At 31.7% G+C, this 17,413-nt stretch overlaps 1 protein-coding gene and 1 non-coding gene across 4 annotated transcripts in view; one reads left to right on the top strand and one right to left on the bottom strand.

The window, feature by feature from the left end:
• Positions 1-17,413, top strand: part of STXBP5L (syntaxin binding protein 5L) — a 260,367-nt gene that overhangs the window by 25,058 nt on the left and 217,896 nt on the right. For all 3 annotated transcript variants that reach the window (XM_039843137.1, XM_039843139.1, XM_039843138.1), the window contains exon 3: positions 9,411-9,508. In XM_039843137.1, the coding sequence (XP_039699071.1) occupies positions 9,411-9,508 (98 nt within the window). The remainder of the gene's footprint in view (positions 1-9,410; positions 9,509-17,413) is intronic.
• LOC120586861 (5S ribosomal RNA) lies at positions 9,178-9,296 on the bottom strand. The gene has a single exon (XR_005648821.1). It is a non-coding gene; the product is annotated as a 5S ribosomal RNA (ribosomal RNA).

A 17,413-nucleotide genomic window follows, 5' to 3' on the forward strand; every position in this document is an offset into this window, starting at 1 on the left:
TGAAGTAGAAGTGGCCCTAGCAGAGTACAGGGTCACTAGCCTATATATTTTTTCCTTTAGTTATCTCTGCCAGCCTTATCCTTTCCCCTCTGAGCATAGACTTGTTCTTTCATTCTATATCATAAGTTTTTTAGTTCTTTTTTTATTGTATTCTGAACTCCATTTTTACTGTGCCCTGAACCACCATACTTTTGCCATCACCTATGTTCTTGTTTTCTTCTGTGCTATATTTTTGCAAAATGAACTGTTTTTATATATTCCAGGAAAATTAATAAATTAACAATTTAGATTTTTACAAATACCTTGAGTTATAAAGCCATAAGGGTTGAATGGATTAGTTTCTTCTTAATCTAACATGACAGCTTATTTCAGAATGGTCCTGAGAAGTAGATGGTAAAAAAGCATTTTGCTGGTCTATAATGCCCTTTTTTCCATACCTGTTACTCAAGAATCAGAGATGGCCACTCTTCCTTCTTTTTTGATACAATATTACTATTTTCTTGATTGAAACATGAGGCATCACTTGATTTAATTAATACTAGTTAGTGAAATTGGGAGCAGAAGTGTTTCATTATTGTCTTTGTGGTTGCTTTAATTCATTGGCTTATACTGATGGTACATAAAGCCGAAGCTCTGATATTTCTTATAATCTTTTTGAAAGCCATTTCTGTCTCTGGTTTTAAATTCATATTTTACAAATCAGGACATTACATTCTTTCATTCTGAGACAAGATTAGAGTACTGAAAGACTATTCTCATTTCTAGAGCTATCAATCAAACCGTGTATTCACTAGCTTAGAGACATTGGACAAGTTGATTAATGCTACTAAGCCTCAATTTCTTCTCTAATGACACCATCTATCTCATGGGGCTATAGAAATACATGAAAATTAAATGAGAACCCATGAAAATGTGTTTTTACTGTACCTTGTACATAGTAAACAAATGGTGGTGACAGCAGTCTTGGTGGCAATGACTATATGCATACAGTCTCCATTGTTTATTTTTAATGTAGCAAGGGGAAAACTGTCATTTTCAAGTTTAATTTTTCTACTGACAGTAAATAGGCTGAAGGAATAAAGGAACTGGTTCTACATTACTTTGGTAAGAGGCAAAATGCTATTTTTGCAAATAGATTGTAAATTTAGGTCTTATTTTATTCGTAATGGATGCTCAAAATGTCCACTCTCCCTACTGGAGATTTAAGAAGATGCCATCTGAGGAAGACAGGTAGCCCTCAAATACTTAAAGTATATTTATGCTTATAGAAATAACAATAGTACTAGATGTCTAAGTGGATTGTTTCAAATGCAAGTGTGTAGTTCATGCGGGAATTAACCTAAATAAACAGCAAATCATCTTTATTGGTCTAACACCATATTAATTAGTCCTTTTGAATCAGGGGACATAATACTAAATATAAGCCCATTATTTGCTTCTTTTAGGAAATATATTCTTAGTGAGAAATACAAACAACCTATCTATCTTGTGTCTCTAAGTCTACCATAGTTTCTAGTGAAGCTATGTATTTGTATTAGGAATATAGTGTGGAATTAGAAAGGACCTTAAAATAATTTAGTTCATTCTCTTTATTGATGAAGCTGAACACTTGAGTAATGTGTCCAGCTCTGTCTAGGAGACAGAGCTGGGATCCGAAGTAGGTCTTCTGACTCCTAGCATGATATTTTTTTTATATCATACTGTCTATAATTTTGCTTCACAAGATTTTTATTCCTTTTAAAGTGATTTTTATTTTATCCCCAGGGCCTAATTATTTTCTCAAAACAACAAATTTTTATATTTATTATATATCATTGAGAAAAGATTAAGTTCACAGAAATTTTTTGATAGTTACATAGACACATCAAATAGAGCTAATAAAAGAAGTATATAAATCTTTCAAGTATAATATAGAATTAACTTGAAATGGGTTGAGATGTTAAATAAGTTGGGCACAGAGGCTAAGGTAGCCAGAAAGAAAATAAAAGGTTCAGATAAGTAGGAGGTTTAAGTGGAAGTACTAGGATAGTTAGAAAGATGGAATGGGAGTGATAACAGAAAGGGTACTGTGAGTAAATAGAATACCAAATTTGAGTTCTTGAAAGAGATCTAGAAGTGTATGATGATGAAGCTGTGTTAGTTTGAGGCTTATATTATTTGGTGATGGTCAGTTGAGTTAAAAGAGAAAGAAGAATGATATAGTCAAGGTGTATGCTAGATTGAAACAATGCTATTGAAGACATAAGGCTGTTAATAGGGCTCAGAGTAGAGAGAAAATACATAAGCCAGAAGATAAAACACCTAAGAAGATGGAAATGAATACTCAGGATGGAAAACAAAAACAGTGAAAGTACTTTGGAGAGAACAACCTGACCATAATAGAGACTGTTCTGTCTTTCAGTTCTGTGTCCTTTATTGAATAATAAAGGTGATAGATTGGATACCCTTTAGGGAATACTTATGATTACTTTATGTTATTAGTGTCCTGGTATTTGTATTACTTCTGTCAGTACATATTTGTATGTATAGAATTGGGTCTGTTTGTATGTGACGTTTTTTTGAAGGTATGTGTTACGTGATATGATGAGAGAAAGTGATAGTATGAGAGATAATGAGATAGTATTAGAGAAGGTAAATGCATCTAATTCGAACTTGATTCCCTCATATTGTGAAGGGACACTTTTTTGTTAAGTACTGTAAACTTAGATTTACACAGTATTCTCAATCTATAAAGCCTATTTACATGCATGATCTCAATTATGAATCTTAGATTTTTTTGTAAGAATAACAGTGAGAACTATAGAATCATAGTTACTCATGGTACATGTTAAACTGTTGTGATGTCAGTAGGTTTTTAAATTCCAAAAGACTTTTAAGCTTGAAACAATAGAATCTCTGACCTCAAGTGGTTTGTAATATAATATGGTAGGAAAAAACAACTAAGTAGTAAAGAACAATCTACTTTTACATTAGATTAACTGATACACTAATATCTATAACATATCCTCAATTAAATAACTATATATATTTAAAATATTGAAATGTGGATGCTTTTTCTGTTCTAACACCTTAGAATTATATAATTCAGTTACATAGGGTTACAGTAATCACAAAGGTGCTCAGAGGGAAAAAGGTGATAATGATAGCTATTAAGCTTTTTAAAAAATCTCAAATGTGCTTTCACTACTATGGAAAGTTGAGACAACAGATCCAAATATAGAGATAATTATATGCATACAAAATATCTAGTTATAATTATTCATCTTTCTTAAAAATATAAGAGAATAGATTTAGAAGGAAATACTGCTTATATACACAAATCATATTGATGAACTTTAAAAAATCTATTTAATCATAATACTGAACTAAGTGAAGGAGACAAATTAAAGGCATGTCCCTGTTCACAAAGGAACTTAAAACTTATTTGGGGAGACCAAAGGGCATAATTATTCTTCGGTAATTTACAATAAGTGCTAAATTATGGTGTTGGTTTAGAATTTTAGCAAATATTTTATGTAGGAATGACATAGAATTTGAGAGATAAGTTGGTGAATATTTTATTTTGAAAAAATATTAATAATTAGGACCTTAATTATTTATCATTATAAATAATTTTTCTACTATTAGATTTTTGCAGATATGTTGAAAAGAGATGCTTTAAACAGCTTGAATCACAGAACAATAATAAAAAAGTTTTTGAGGTATATAAACAAATAATTGTTTTTTGAATACTAAATTCTGGTGGGATTTTGTTCTCATAGCTACAATGCAAACTAATTACATCAGCTGTGTATTTCTAATTGAATTCTAACAGTTGTGTTTTAACTTCTGTAGTATTAAACATTGAGCTATATGAATATAATTCTGCTATTAATCAAATTTCCAGTTTAGTGAAAAATATTTTATCTCCCTAACTATTTTATATATTAGGAAATACGTTATTCAGTGCTACTGAAGAAAACATTTGTTTTTATACTTTTAACAAATTTGACAGATCTCAACTTAACAACTAAAAATATAAATGGGGATTTCTCTCCAATTTTATTGGTAATTGGTTATTGCTAGTAGAGAGAAGTTAGATTTTTGTTTATTTACTTTGTACTAGATAATATCACATTCTTATTTCTAAAAAGTTTTAGTAGTCTAGTTTATTTCTTTTTTGTATTTATGTATATTATTTCTACTTCTTATCTTACTAAATTAGCTTGAATCTATGAAACAAAGCTAAATAATAATGGGAATGAACATGTATGATTTCTTCTTGATTTTAATGGGAATGACTATAGGTTTTTGCTGTTTAGTATCATGTATCATTACTTTGTTATTGTTAATGTTTATCATCTTTAAGTAGTTTTCCTCTAATCCTATTTTACATAAGATGTTTACTTGGATTGACTTCTGAATTTTATATAATGCCTTTCCAGAACCTTTGGATGTAATCATTAGGTTTTTATCTTTTAATTTGTTGATTTAATGAATGTCAGTATATAACCTGATATTGAATTGTCTTTGTGTTAATTTAAATGAGGTTGGGTAGTCAAACTCTGTCTAAACTCAACAGAGGCATACTTTTAAATTTTATTTTCTTTCCACTCATATGAAAGAAAAAGAAAAGTACCAATGGTCTTATTCTGGCTTTATAAACAACATTCACATGTAAATTTACTATGTAAATTTAAATATTAAGCACATTAAGTAAAACAACTAATCAGAATTACAGACTCCTTGGAGACTAAAGATTACATTTGTGAGAGGTAGCAGCAATCTGTAAAGTATAGCTGTTATCCTTTCTAATCTGGATGTCTGTTATTTATTTTTCTTCATTAATTGCTCTGCATAGAATAAGGGCAGTGGCAAGAGCAGACTTGACTCATTCTTGATCTTAGAGGAAAATCATTCTTTCTTTCACTAATTGGTATGATGTTAGCTGTAGATTTTTTTAACGTTGTTTATCAGATTGAGGCAGTTCTCTACAATTTCATTTGTTGAGTGCTTTTTAACATTAATGGATGTTGGATTTCCTGAAGTAATTTTTTTATATCTACTAAAATAGTTATGTGATTTTTATTCTATGTTTTATTGTTATGGCATGTTACATTAAGTATTTTTTTAGTGTTAAGCCCACCTCACATTCCTCAGATAAATCGCACCAAGTCATGGTGTATTTCTTCTTTATATGGTGCTGTAATCAGTTTGCTGGTATTTTATAGAGGATTTTTGTACCTATATTAATAAAAATTAACTGTCTTTAGTTTTCTCGTGGATGTCTTTATCTGTTTCTAGTATAAGGGTAACACTGACCTCATAGAATGAATTGGGAAGTATTCCCACCTCTTTTTATCCCAGCTTTATTGAAATATAATAGACAATTAGTTGCTCATATTTACATTGTACAATTCAATGAGTTTTTTAAAAATTATAGTTGGCATACAACAATATACCAGTTACAGTTGTACAGCCTAGAGATCAGAGATCCACACAACTTGCAGAGCAATCACCCACTAAACCTAGTACCCCTTACGTATTTATTACAACATTATTAACCATATTCCCCATGCTACACTCTACATCTCCATGTCTATTCTGCAACTATCCATTTGTACCTCTTAATTTCTTTGCCTTTTTTTTCCCCATCCCAAACCCCCTCCCATCTAGTCGCCCTCAAAAGAGTCTCTATGTCATGAGTTTATTACCATTTTGGTTGTCATTGTTTATTTTGTTCTTTAGATTCCACATGTATGTGAAATCATGCTATATTTGTCTTCCTCTATCTGGCCCATTTCATTCAGTGCAATACCCTCCAGGTCCATCAAGGCAGTATCTTTCTCCAACCCATTTCTTTTAGTCTGTGTATATCTTTTAATCTGAAGTAAGTCTCTTGTAAGCAGCATATGTAGGGGTCTTGTTTTTCTTATCCATTCAGCTACTCTTTCTTTTGATTAGAGCTCTTAATTCTTTTCCATTTGAGGTACTTGTTGATAGTAATGTAGTTATTACCATTCTTTATTTCCGTTTTTAATACATGTTTTTTCTTCTTAAAGAAGTCTCTCTGACATTTCCTGTAATATTGGCTTGGCGTTGATAAATTTCTTTAGCTTATTTTGGTCTGGGAAGGTCTTTATCTGTCCTTCGACTCTAAATAACTTTGCTGGATAAAGTATTCTTGGTTGTAGATCCTAGGTTTTCATCACGTCAAATATTTTGTGCCAAGCCCTTCTGTCCTGCATGGTTTCTTTCAAGAAATCAACTGCTAGTCTTATGGGAGCTCCCTTGTAGGTAACTAACTGCTTTTCTCTTGCTGCTTTTAAGATTTCCTCTTTGTCTTTAACCTTTGGCATTTTAATTATGGTGTGTCTTGGCGTGGGCCTCTTTGGGTTCTTCTTTCTTGGGACTCTTTGAGTTTCCCGGGGTTGTATGTCTATTTCCTTCATCAGGTGAGGGAATTTTTCCATTATTTCTTGAAATAGCTCTTCAGTGTCTTGTTTTCTTTCAGGTATCCTTATGACATGGATATTTTTACATTAATAGTGTTCCATAGGCTTCTTAAATTCTTACTCTTGGCTTCTTTTTTCTTGCCATTCTGATCGAGTGTCCTTTGCTTTCCCATCTTCTATATTGGTGGTTCAATCCTCTTCTTTATCCATTCTGTTTATTCCATCTAATATACTCTTCATCTCAGATAATGTGTTCTTCGTTTCTAACTGGATCCCTTTTATAATTTCCATTTCTATTTTTCTGGTTTTTTTTTTTTTTGTTTTATCTCTTTGTTAAAGTTTTCACTGATTCATCTGTACTTCCCTTATGTTCATTGAGCATCTTTATAACCAGTGTTTTGAATTCTGCATCTGCTAGATTGCTTGACTCCATTATTCCTGAATCTCTGTTCTATTCTCTGACATATTTTCTGCTTCTTTGTCATCCCATTTTGCCTGCCTTTCTGTATCTGTTTCTATGTAGTAAGCAAAGCTCTTAAGTCTCCCAGTCTTATTAATTTGGCTTTGTGTGGTAGGTGTCCAGTGGCATAGTCCTGAGAGGAGTTCAGCTGCAAGCCTAGTTTAGCCCCAGCATGTATCTCTACAGAGCCACCTGTTAAGATTCAGCAAGCAATCCACAGATGCTGTGCTTATAGTTGCCTCAAGAAACCACACCAGAAACTGAGGCCAGCTGCCACTAGTGCTAGTCTTGGCTCTGCTCAGCAAGGAACACATGACTCACCAAGGATACATTAGGATGTGGCTTGGGTGGGGCCATGAGTTGGGGGAGGTGGAATTTCAGGGAAACCTCTGGGCGGAGAGACCTCTGTTATCGTTTGATGACATCTCAGCTATGGCTGCGCTGCATCTGCACACTGGGAGAGAGGAGGTCTCAACAGAAGAACAATGCATACCACTAGCACTTCTGTTCGAGAGAGATCCTTGCCTCTGGCCCTCACTCCAACAACTTGATGTCCTCCTGTAAGGCTCTGGCTTCCCCACCTCCCACCCCAGCAGCCAACCCAGTGCCGGTGCTCAGAATGAGCAGGTCCATCACCACAAAAGTGAGTGGACAGGGCTCTTTTAAGAGGTATTTGCAGCTGCTGGCTGCTGCAACCTCTGTCCCACTCAGCATTTTGGGACCAGGCAGCCTCGCATCTTCTCCCTGTCCTACCTTCTACCATTGTAGGGTGACTTCTTATTTCTCTCCCTGTTGTAGGGCTTGTTGATCTGGATCCCAGGTGACTTTCCTTGTTTGCTCCGTGTTTCTGTTACAGCATTGATTTGGTTGCAGGAGGGATGAACAAAGCATCTATCATCTACACCATGTTTTTTCTTTGCTCCCACCTCTTTTCCTCTTTTATTTTTTTTGGTGAAGAACTATATTCTGATTTTGTTATCTACATTGTTCTGCAGGAAAATTAAGACTGCCTTCCTCTTGACAATGTTGTGTTTACAAGTCTAAGGAAGATAGTTCAGAATCAAGAGAGAAACACTCCAGTTAAGAATCATGAATAGAAAATGTATTTTGCTGTTTTTTATTTTTATTTTTTTATCTAATTTAGTTGAGAATTCTTTGGTTAAGGACCTCATGGAATATTCATATTATAATAAGCTCAGTAACCTTTAAATAGATTGAAGTATATTTACACATTTTTTTTTGTAGAAATATTTTCATGGTATACTGTTGAGTGAAAAAAACAGGTTATATATCTGATTATACATTATATAATATGTATATGTTCTTATATGTTTTAGAAGAAAATGAGGTTACGCAATGAATTTCTTACACTGTTCTCACTGGGGAATAAGAATTTTAGATGAACTACATGCTGCAGTTTATCTTTCTTTTCATCTTTGAATATTTATAAATATATTTTATTATAAAAATATTTCCATTAAAAATAGTTCTTGGAGCACTAAATACCTGGCTGAACAAGATATAGAATCACTTTTTTTCTGATCTATGTGGTCCTTTATTTCTTTGAAAAGTTATAGCACATTTTATATTGAAATTAAAATTCCTTTCTAATATTACATATTCCCTTTTCACATGTTAGTCTTATCTACTTTATGATATTATGAGCTCTTTATATTTTTCTTTTTCTTTCCATTGTGTTATTATGAAAACTTTGAAATGTACAGAGGAGTTGAAAGAATTATAATGTGAACACTCAATTATACTGCATACACATACATACCCATACATACTTACCACCTAAAATTGACAGTTATAATTTTCCTATAATTACTTTATTATACATCTATCCAACCATCTATCTGTATTACTTCTTTGGCTGTATTTTAAAATAAGTTGCACGTGTCAGTACACTTTACCTCTTAAAACTCCAGTTAATGTGTATCATAGAAACTGGAAACCTGGGCTGTCTCTAAGTTGTTATGTTTAAAGTTGTTAGAGCCATACTTATACAAACTATTATGTTGGGCATATCTTTTTCATTTTCTTAGGTACATACATATGAGTGGCATTTCTAGGACATAAGCCAGGTATATGTTTAATTTTATAAGAAACTGTGACATTTTTCCAAAGTGATTGTGTCATTTTACTCCTACCAACAATCTTTGCTAGTAGTTTTGTTGTTGTTGTTGTCGTTGTTGTTTTTTTTTAGGTGAGGCAACCCTTGCTTGACCTCACAGATTGCAAGGACCTTGTCAGCTTACAATTTCTTATTTTTTATTTTTATGTCTACAGCCCCTGGTCTTCCTAGATGGTCTCCCATCCAAGTACTAACCAGGCCCAACCCTGCTTAGCTTCCAAGATCAGATGAGATTGGGCTTGTTCAGGGTGGCATGGCTGTAGATGCTAGTAGTTTTTTTTTTAATTAAAATATTTTCATTTTAGTGGTTGGATAGTGGTATCTTGTGATTATAATTTTCATTTCCCTGAAGACTGTTTTTATGTTTGCTCTCTTTCAGACAGTTCGGCATGGTTTTCCTTATCAGCCCACAGCATTAGCTTTTGATCCAGTTCAGAAAATCTTGGCCATTGGGACAAGAACAGGTGCTATACGAATGTATCCTTAATTTTTGGTTCATTATTTGCTCTAATAATACTAATTACATTTCCTTAATAACTCAGGTAAGTGAAATATTTATGACCAGATAAAGTTTGTTGTTTCTTTAGAAGCAAGTAACAACTGTGAAAATGCACATTGTCAAATTTCTTGGCACATATTTAATGTCTCTGATATAAGTACTGATGCTCCTTCTTTAGTTCCTGATATTGGTAATTTTGTCTCCTCTTTTTTTTCCTGATCAGTCTGGATAGAAGCTTATTAATTGTATTGAATTTTAGAAGAACCAACTTTTGGTTTCATTGCTTTTTTGTATTGTTTTCCTATATCCTATTTCATTGATTTCACTTTGGTCTTTTTTATTTCTTTATTTTGCTTAACTTTGGGTTTAATTTAATCTTCTTTTTCTTGTTTCTTAAAGTGCAAACCGAGGTTATTAATTTGAGAATTTTCTTTTCTAAAATATACCTATAATGCTGTAAATTTCCTCCCAAATTTTACTTTAATGTCATTCCATTTTTTTAAATTAAACTTTTTATGTTGAGATAGTTATAAATTTAATTGTAATTGTAAGAAACAGTACAGAGAAATCTCATGTACCCCTTACCCAATAGTAACATCTTATAAAACTATGTAATTTCCAACAGTAACATCTTATAAAACTATAATGTCACAACCAAGTTATTAATATTGATATTGATACTCAAGGTACAGAACATTTCTGTCATCACAAAGATTCCTCATGGTGACCTTTTATAGTCACACCCTATCCCTCTAATTCTCCCACACCCTCACTTGACTCCTGAAAGTCACTAATTTGTTCTTAATTTCAATAATTTATAAAAGGAAATCATATAGTATGTAACATTTTGGGATTGGCTATTTTTTTCACTCAGCATAATTCTCTGAAGATTCATTCAAATTGTTGTATGTATCAGTAGTTCGTTTTTTTTTATTGTTGAGTAATATTCTATAGTATAGATGAAGCACACTTTGTTTAACCATTCACTTATTAAAGAACATCTGGTTTCCAGTTTTTGGCTAATATGATTAAAACAACTATGAACATTCGTTTGCATGTTTTGTGCAAACGTAAGTTTTCTTTTGTTATAGATATCCAGGAGTACAGTTGGGGGTGTGTTGTATGTTGCATGTTTAGTTTTATAAGAAGGTGCCAAATTATTTTCCAGAGTAGTTGCAACATTTTACATTCCCAACAGCGGTGTGAGTGATCCTATATCCCCACATCATTACTAGCATTTTGTTATTTTTATTTTTTATTTTAGCCATTCTGATAATTTTTTAGTGATATCTCATTGCGGTATTCTTATTTATTCTAATTACTAGTTCTTTGTCTGATATATGGTTTGCAATTATTTTCTTCCAGTCTTTAACTTGTCTTTTCATCCTCTTAACAAGATCTTTCAGAGACCAGTTGATCAGTTTTTACTTTATAGATTGTGTTTTGGTATCACCTCTTAGTACTCTTTTCCTAACTTTGCATTTTAATTTTTTAAAAATTATTTTTCTAAGAATTCTGTAGTTTTCCATTTTATATTTAGATATAGGTTCTATTTTGTCTGGTTTGGGTATTGGGGTAATACCATCTTTGGAAAGTGAATTGGGAAATGTTCCCTCCTCTTCTGTTCTCTGGAAGAGATTGTGTAAGATTGGTGTTAATTTTTTAAATTTTCAGTAGAATTCTCTAATGAAATTACCTGGGTCTCTAATGAAATTACCTGTATGAGAGATTTTATATTACAAATTCAACTTATTTACATTACAAATACAAGATTTTATATTATGAATTCAACTCATTTAAAAGTTATGGGGCTATTTTGGTTTTCTATTTTATTTTAGCTGAATTTTGGCAGTTTGTAGTCAATCTTACTAGTGGTTTACAAATCTTACTGAGTTTTTTTGAGGAACCAGCATTTGATTTAATTGATTTTCTCCATTTTTAAATTTTAAGTGAGGTTTAATTGAGGTATAATCGACACACAACATTGTATTAATTTCAAGGATAGACTTTATTTCTTTTCTTTGCTTATTTATGAACTTATTTTGATCTTTTTTCAAATTTCTTAAAGTACGAACTTAGATTATTGATTTGATATACTTTTTCTTTTCTAAGGTATGCATTTAGTGTTATTAATTTTCCTCTCAGCACTGTTTCAATGGGTCCTACAAATTTTGATACACGTGTTTTAATTTTCATTCAGTTATATGTAGTTTTAAAAATTGCCTTTAAGACGTTTTCTTTGAACCATGAATTTCTTAAAAGTGTTTTATTTGGCAAATATTTGGATATTTTCTTCTCGTCTTTCTGTCAATGATTTCTAGTTTGATTTCACTGTGGTAAGAAAATACACTATATAGTTTTAATTCTTTTAAATTTGGTAAGGTTTGTTTTATGACTTAAGATATGATCTGTCTTTGTGGATGCTCTATGGACTCTGGAGAAAAACGTGTGCATTCTTTCATATTGAGTAGAATGTTCCATTTTGTCAACTAATCTATACTGGTTGCTTGTGTTGTTTAGTTCTATATCTTTGCTAATTTTCTGTCTGATAATTCTGTCAAATCCTAAGATTGGAGTAAATTAGGTTCTCCAACAAAATTCTGGATATATTTATTTTTCTTTTCAGCTTTATTTGTTTTGCTTTCTGTATTTTGAGGCTCTTTGGTTTGGCACACATTTAAGATGCACACATTTAAGATGGTTGTCTTCTTGGTGGATTGAGCCTTTTATTATTATGTAATGTCTTTATTTGTCTCCAGTAACTTTCTTTGCTCTGAAATATACTTTATTTGATATTAATATACCCACTCCTACTATTTAAAAAGATCGATGTTTGCATGGTATATCTATTTTCATCCTTTAAACTCATCTATGTCATTGTATTTGAAGTGAGTTTATTATAGACAATATATTGTTGGGTCATTTTATTTTTCAGGTATAATTGACATATAACATTATATTGGTTTCAAGAGTACAACATAATTATTTGATATTTGCCTATATTGTGAAATAATCACACCTATAAGTCTAGTAAACAGGCATCAGAACATTAAGTTTCCATTTTTTTTGTGATGAGAACTTTTAAGATCTATTCTCTTAGCAACTTTCAAATATACAGTACAATATTATTAACTATAGTCACCATGTTGTGCATTACATCCCCAGGTTTTATTTATTTTATAACTGGAAGTCTGTACCTTTTTAAAAAAAGATTCATTTATTCATGTATTCATTCTGAGATAACCCAATGAGGTCTGTTTCTAAGAAAGTTAAGGGATTAGTCAGGGAGGAAAAATAATTTTTCTGTCTGATGTATTTTCACTCAGCATAATGCCTTCAGTGTCCATCTATATTGTTGCAAATGGCAAGATATCCTTCTTTTTATAATTGAATAATATTTCATGTGTATGTGTTTGTTTATATATATTTCACATTTTCTTCATTTATTCATCAGTGAATACTTTAGTTGTTTCCATGTGTTGGCTATTGTAAATAATGCTGCAGCAAGCATGGGGATGCAGATATCTCTTCAAGATATCATTTTCTTAGGATATATACCCTAAAGTGGAATTGCTGGATCATAGGGTAGCTCTATTTTTAATTTTTTGAGGAACCTCTATGGTGTTTCCCACAATGGGTGTACTGATTTATATTCCCACAAAAAGTACATGAGGGTTAGCTTTTCTCCACAACCTCATCAACACTTGGTATCTCTTCTCTTTTTGATGATAGCCTTTTTAACAGGTGTGAGGTGGTATCTCATTATGGTTTAGATTTGCATTTCCCTGTTGATTAGTGATGTTGAGCATTTTTTTTATGCACCGCTGGCCAGATGGAGAAACATCTATTTGGATCCTCTACGTACTTTTTTTCCCTGTTGAATTGTATGAGTTCCTTATATATTTTGGATATTAACCTTTTATCTGATATATGGTTTGCAAGTATTTTCTCCCATTTCACAGGTTGCTTCTTCATTCTTTTGTTTATTATTTTGAGTCTTCTCTCTTTTTTCTTGGTTAGTCTAGCTAAAATTTTATCAATTTTGTTTGAAAAAACAGCTTTTAGTTTCACTGAGGTGTTTTTTTTTTTTTCCTATTGTCTTTGTAGTATCTATTTATTTCTATTCTGATATCATTTCCTTCTGTTAACTTTGGGCTAGTTTGTTCTTTTTCTAATGTTTCAAGGTATAAAGTTAGTGTGTTCATTTTAGGTCTTTTTCTTAATGTAGTGATAAATGTATCACTATAAATTTTCCTCTTAGAACTACTTTTCCTGCATTCCATAAGTTTTGGTATGTTTTGTTTTCATTTTCATTTGTCTGAAGATACTTTATGATTTTCCTTTTGCTTTCTTCTTTGATCTATTTGTTGTTTAGGATTATGTTGTTTAATTTTCACATATTTATGAATTTTTCATTTTTCCTGCTGTTATTAATTTCTAGTTGAATACCATTGTGGTCAGAAAACATACTAAATATAGTTTTAATATTCTTGCTTTATATGTGTCCCAGCATATGGTCAGGTCCATTTGATGTACAGTGTTATTCAGATCTACTCATTCCTTATAATTCTGTTAAGGATAAAATCTCCAATGTTAATGGGGGGTATTTAAGTCTCCTACTATTATTGTATTGCTGTTTATTTTTCCCTCCCATTATGTTAATATTTACTTTAAACATTTAGGTTCTCCAATGTTGGGTACATATATATTTATAATTGTTATATCTTCTTAATGAATTGGAGTTGTAATGGGTGTATACCTCTGTATTGTGATCTTTTTTCTTTTATGACTGATTTCAACTGATTCTATTTTATCTGACAAAAGTATAGACACTCCTGCTCTCTTTTGGTTACCATTTACATGGAATAGCTTTTTCTATGTCTTCAATTTCAGGCTGTATGCATCTCTAAAGCTAAAGTGAGTCTCTTGTAGACAGCATATTGTTAGATCTTGTTTTTTTTTTTTTTTAATTCATTCAGCCACTTTATTAGTCCATTTATCTTTAAAGCAATTATTGATAGTTAAATACATACTCCTACCATTTCTCTAATTGTTTTCAGAAATTTTCTAGTATTGTCTTCATTTGTGATTTATTTTTTTGTGCATGTTCTTTGTGTGCTTTAATTCCTTTCTCTTTATTTTTTATGTAACTACTATAGATTTTCTCTTTGTTGTTACCATGAGGATTATATAAAACATCTTATAGGTATAAGTCTATTTTAAGACACTAACAACTCATTTTTTAAAATTAATTTCAGGTATACAGTACATTGGTTAGACATTTATATAGTTTATAAAGTGATCCCCCTGAATACTTTATCACTAATCTGGTTCTACATGTAGCTGTTATAGTACTACTGACTATATTCCCTATGCTGTCCTCTACATTTCCATGACTGTTTTATACCTACTAATTTGTATGTCTTCATCCCTTCACCTTTTCTCCCAGTTCCCCGACCCCTCTCTCCTCTGGCAGTCACCAGATTGTTCTCTGTATCTGTCTCTTCATTTAGTTTGTTCCTTTTGTTCCTAATTCTGCATATAAGTGAAATCATGTGGTATTTATCTTTCTCTGGCTTATTTCATGCGGCATAATAACCTCTAGGTCCATCCATGTTGTTGAAAATGGCAGGATTTCATTCGTTTTATGGCTGAGTAATATTCCAGTGTATATATAAACCATAACTTGTTTATTCAGTTGTCTGTTGCTGGCCATGTAGGTTGCTTCCATATCTTGGCTATTGTGAATAGCCACTGTCATGAATATAGGGGTGCCTAGATCTTTATGAGTTAGTGTTTGGTTTTCTTTGGATAAATACCCAGAAGTACAATTACTGGGTCAAAAAGTAGTTCTATTTTTATTTTTTTGAGGAACCTCCAGACTGTTTTCCATAGTGATTATACCAATTTGCAATCCCAGCAACAGTGTACAAGGGATCACTTTTCTCCACATCCTCACCAAAACTTATTGTTTTTTGATTTATTGATGATAGCCATTCTCACAGGGATGAGGTGATATCTCACTGTGGTTTTAATTTGCAGCTCTCTGATGATTAGTAATCTTGGCATCTTTTCATATGTCTATCGGCCATCTTTATTTCCTCTTTGGAGAAATATCTATTCAGGTCTTCTGCCCATGTTTTTTTTGTGTTGACTTGTATGAGTTTTTTATAAAATGTGGATATTAACCACTTATCAGATGTATCATAGGTGAATATTTTCTCCCATTCTGTAGATTGTTTTTTCATTTTGTTGATAGTTTCCTTTCCTTTCCTGTACAAAAACTTTTTAGTTTGATGTAGTCCTATTTGTTTATTTTTTTCTTTTGCTGCCCTTGCCTGAGGAGATATATTAAAAAATAATTACTACTAGCAATGTCAGAGAGTTTATTGCCTATGTTTTCTTCAACAAGTTTTATAGTTTTAGGTCTTTCATTTAAGTCTTTTATCCATTTTGAGTCTATTCTTGTATATGGTATAAAAAGGTGGTCCAGTCTCTTTTTTTTTTGTGGCATATATCTGTCCAATTTTCCCAACACCATTTGTTGAAGAGACCATCTACTTTGTTCTTCTTTCTCAAGATTGCCATGGCTATTTGGAGTCTTTTATGCTTCCATGTAAATTTTAGAATTATTTGTTCTAGTTCTCTGAAAAACTTTTGGTATTTTGATAGGGATTGCATTGAATCTATAGATTACTTTGGATAGTATAGTTATTTTAATGATGTTGATTCTTCCTACACATGAGCAACAGTATATACTTCCATTTATTTGTATCTTCTTCCATTTCTTTTTTAACAACTTACAATTTTCTGAGAATAAGTCTTTACCTCCTTGGTTAATTTGACCCCTAAGTATTTTATTGTTTTTGATGCAATTGTAAATGGGATTATTTATTAATTTTTCTTTCTGAAAGTTCATCATTGGTGTATAAAAATGCAATTCTGAATATTAATTTTGTATCCTGCTACTTTACTGAATTCATTGATCAATTCTAACAGTTTTCTTTATTTATTTTTATTTTTTTGTGGAATCTTTAGGGTTCTCTCTATATAGTATCATACCATCTGCAAATAATGACAATTTTACTTCTAACTTTCCAATATGGATACCTTTTATTTCTCTTTCTTGTCTGGCTTCTGTGGCTAGGACTACTTTTAATCACACAAAACTCAACACTTTTTTCTACTCCTTCCCCTACATTTTATGGTATTGTTTTCACACTTCACATTTTTTATATTGTGCATCCATTAACAAATTACCATAGCTATGGTTGCTTTTAAATTATCTTTAGCTTTTATACTAGAAATACAAGTAATTTATATACCACCATTACAGGATTAGGACATTCTGAATTTAACAATATATTTACTCTTACCAATGAGTTTTACACTATTATATGTTTATGTTTTTACACAGTGTCCTTTCATTTCAACTTGAAGAACTCCCTTTATCATTTTTATATGGCTGGTCTAGCGGTAATGAACCCCTTAGCTTTTCTTTTTCTGAGGATGTCTTTATCTCTCTTTAAACTTTTTTGGAGGACAGTTTTACTGGGTATAGTATTCTAACTTGGCAGATTTTTTCTTTTATCACTTTGAATATATCACCGCACTATGTCCTGGCCTGCAGAGAAATCCACTGATAAGCTTATGAGGATTTCTTTTTATGTGATGAGTTATTTTCCTCTTATTGTTTTCAAAGTTCTCTTCTTTTCTTTGATCTTTAACATTTTGATTATAATGTGTCTCATAATAGTCATATTTGAGTTCATCTTGTTTAGGTCCCTTTGTGCTTCCTGTACCTGGATGGTTTATTTCTCTCCCAAGATTTGGGACTTTTTAATGATTACATCTTTAAATAATTTTTCTTCCCCTTTCTCTTT

The sequence above is a fragment of the Pteropus medius genome, unplaced genomic scaffold (assembly GCF_902729225.1).
Source record: "Pteropus medius unplaced genomic scaffold, Ma_sr-lr_union100, whole genome shotgun sequence".
In the NCBI taxonomy this organism is placed as follows: domain Eukaryota; kingdom Metazoa; phylum Chordata; class Mammalia; order Chiroptera; family Pteropodidae; genus Pteropus; species Pteropus medius.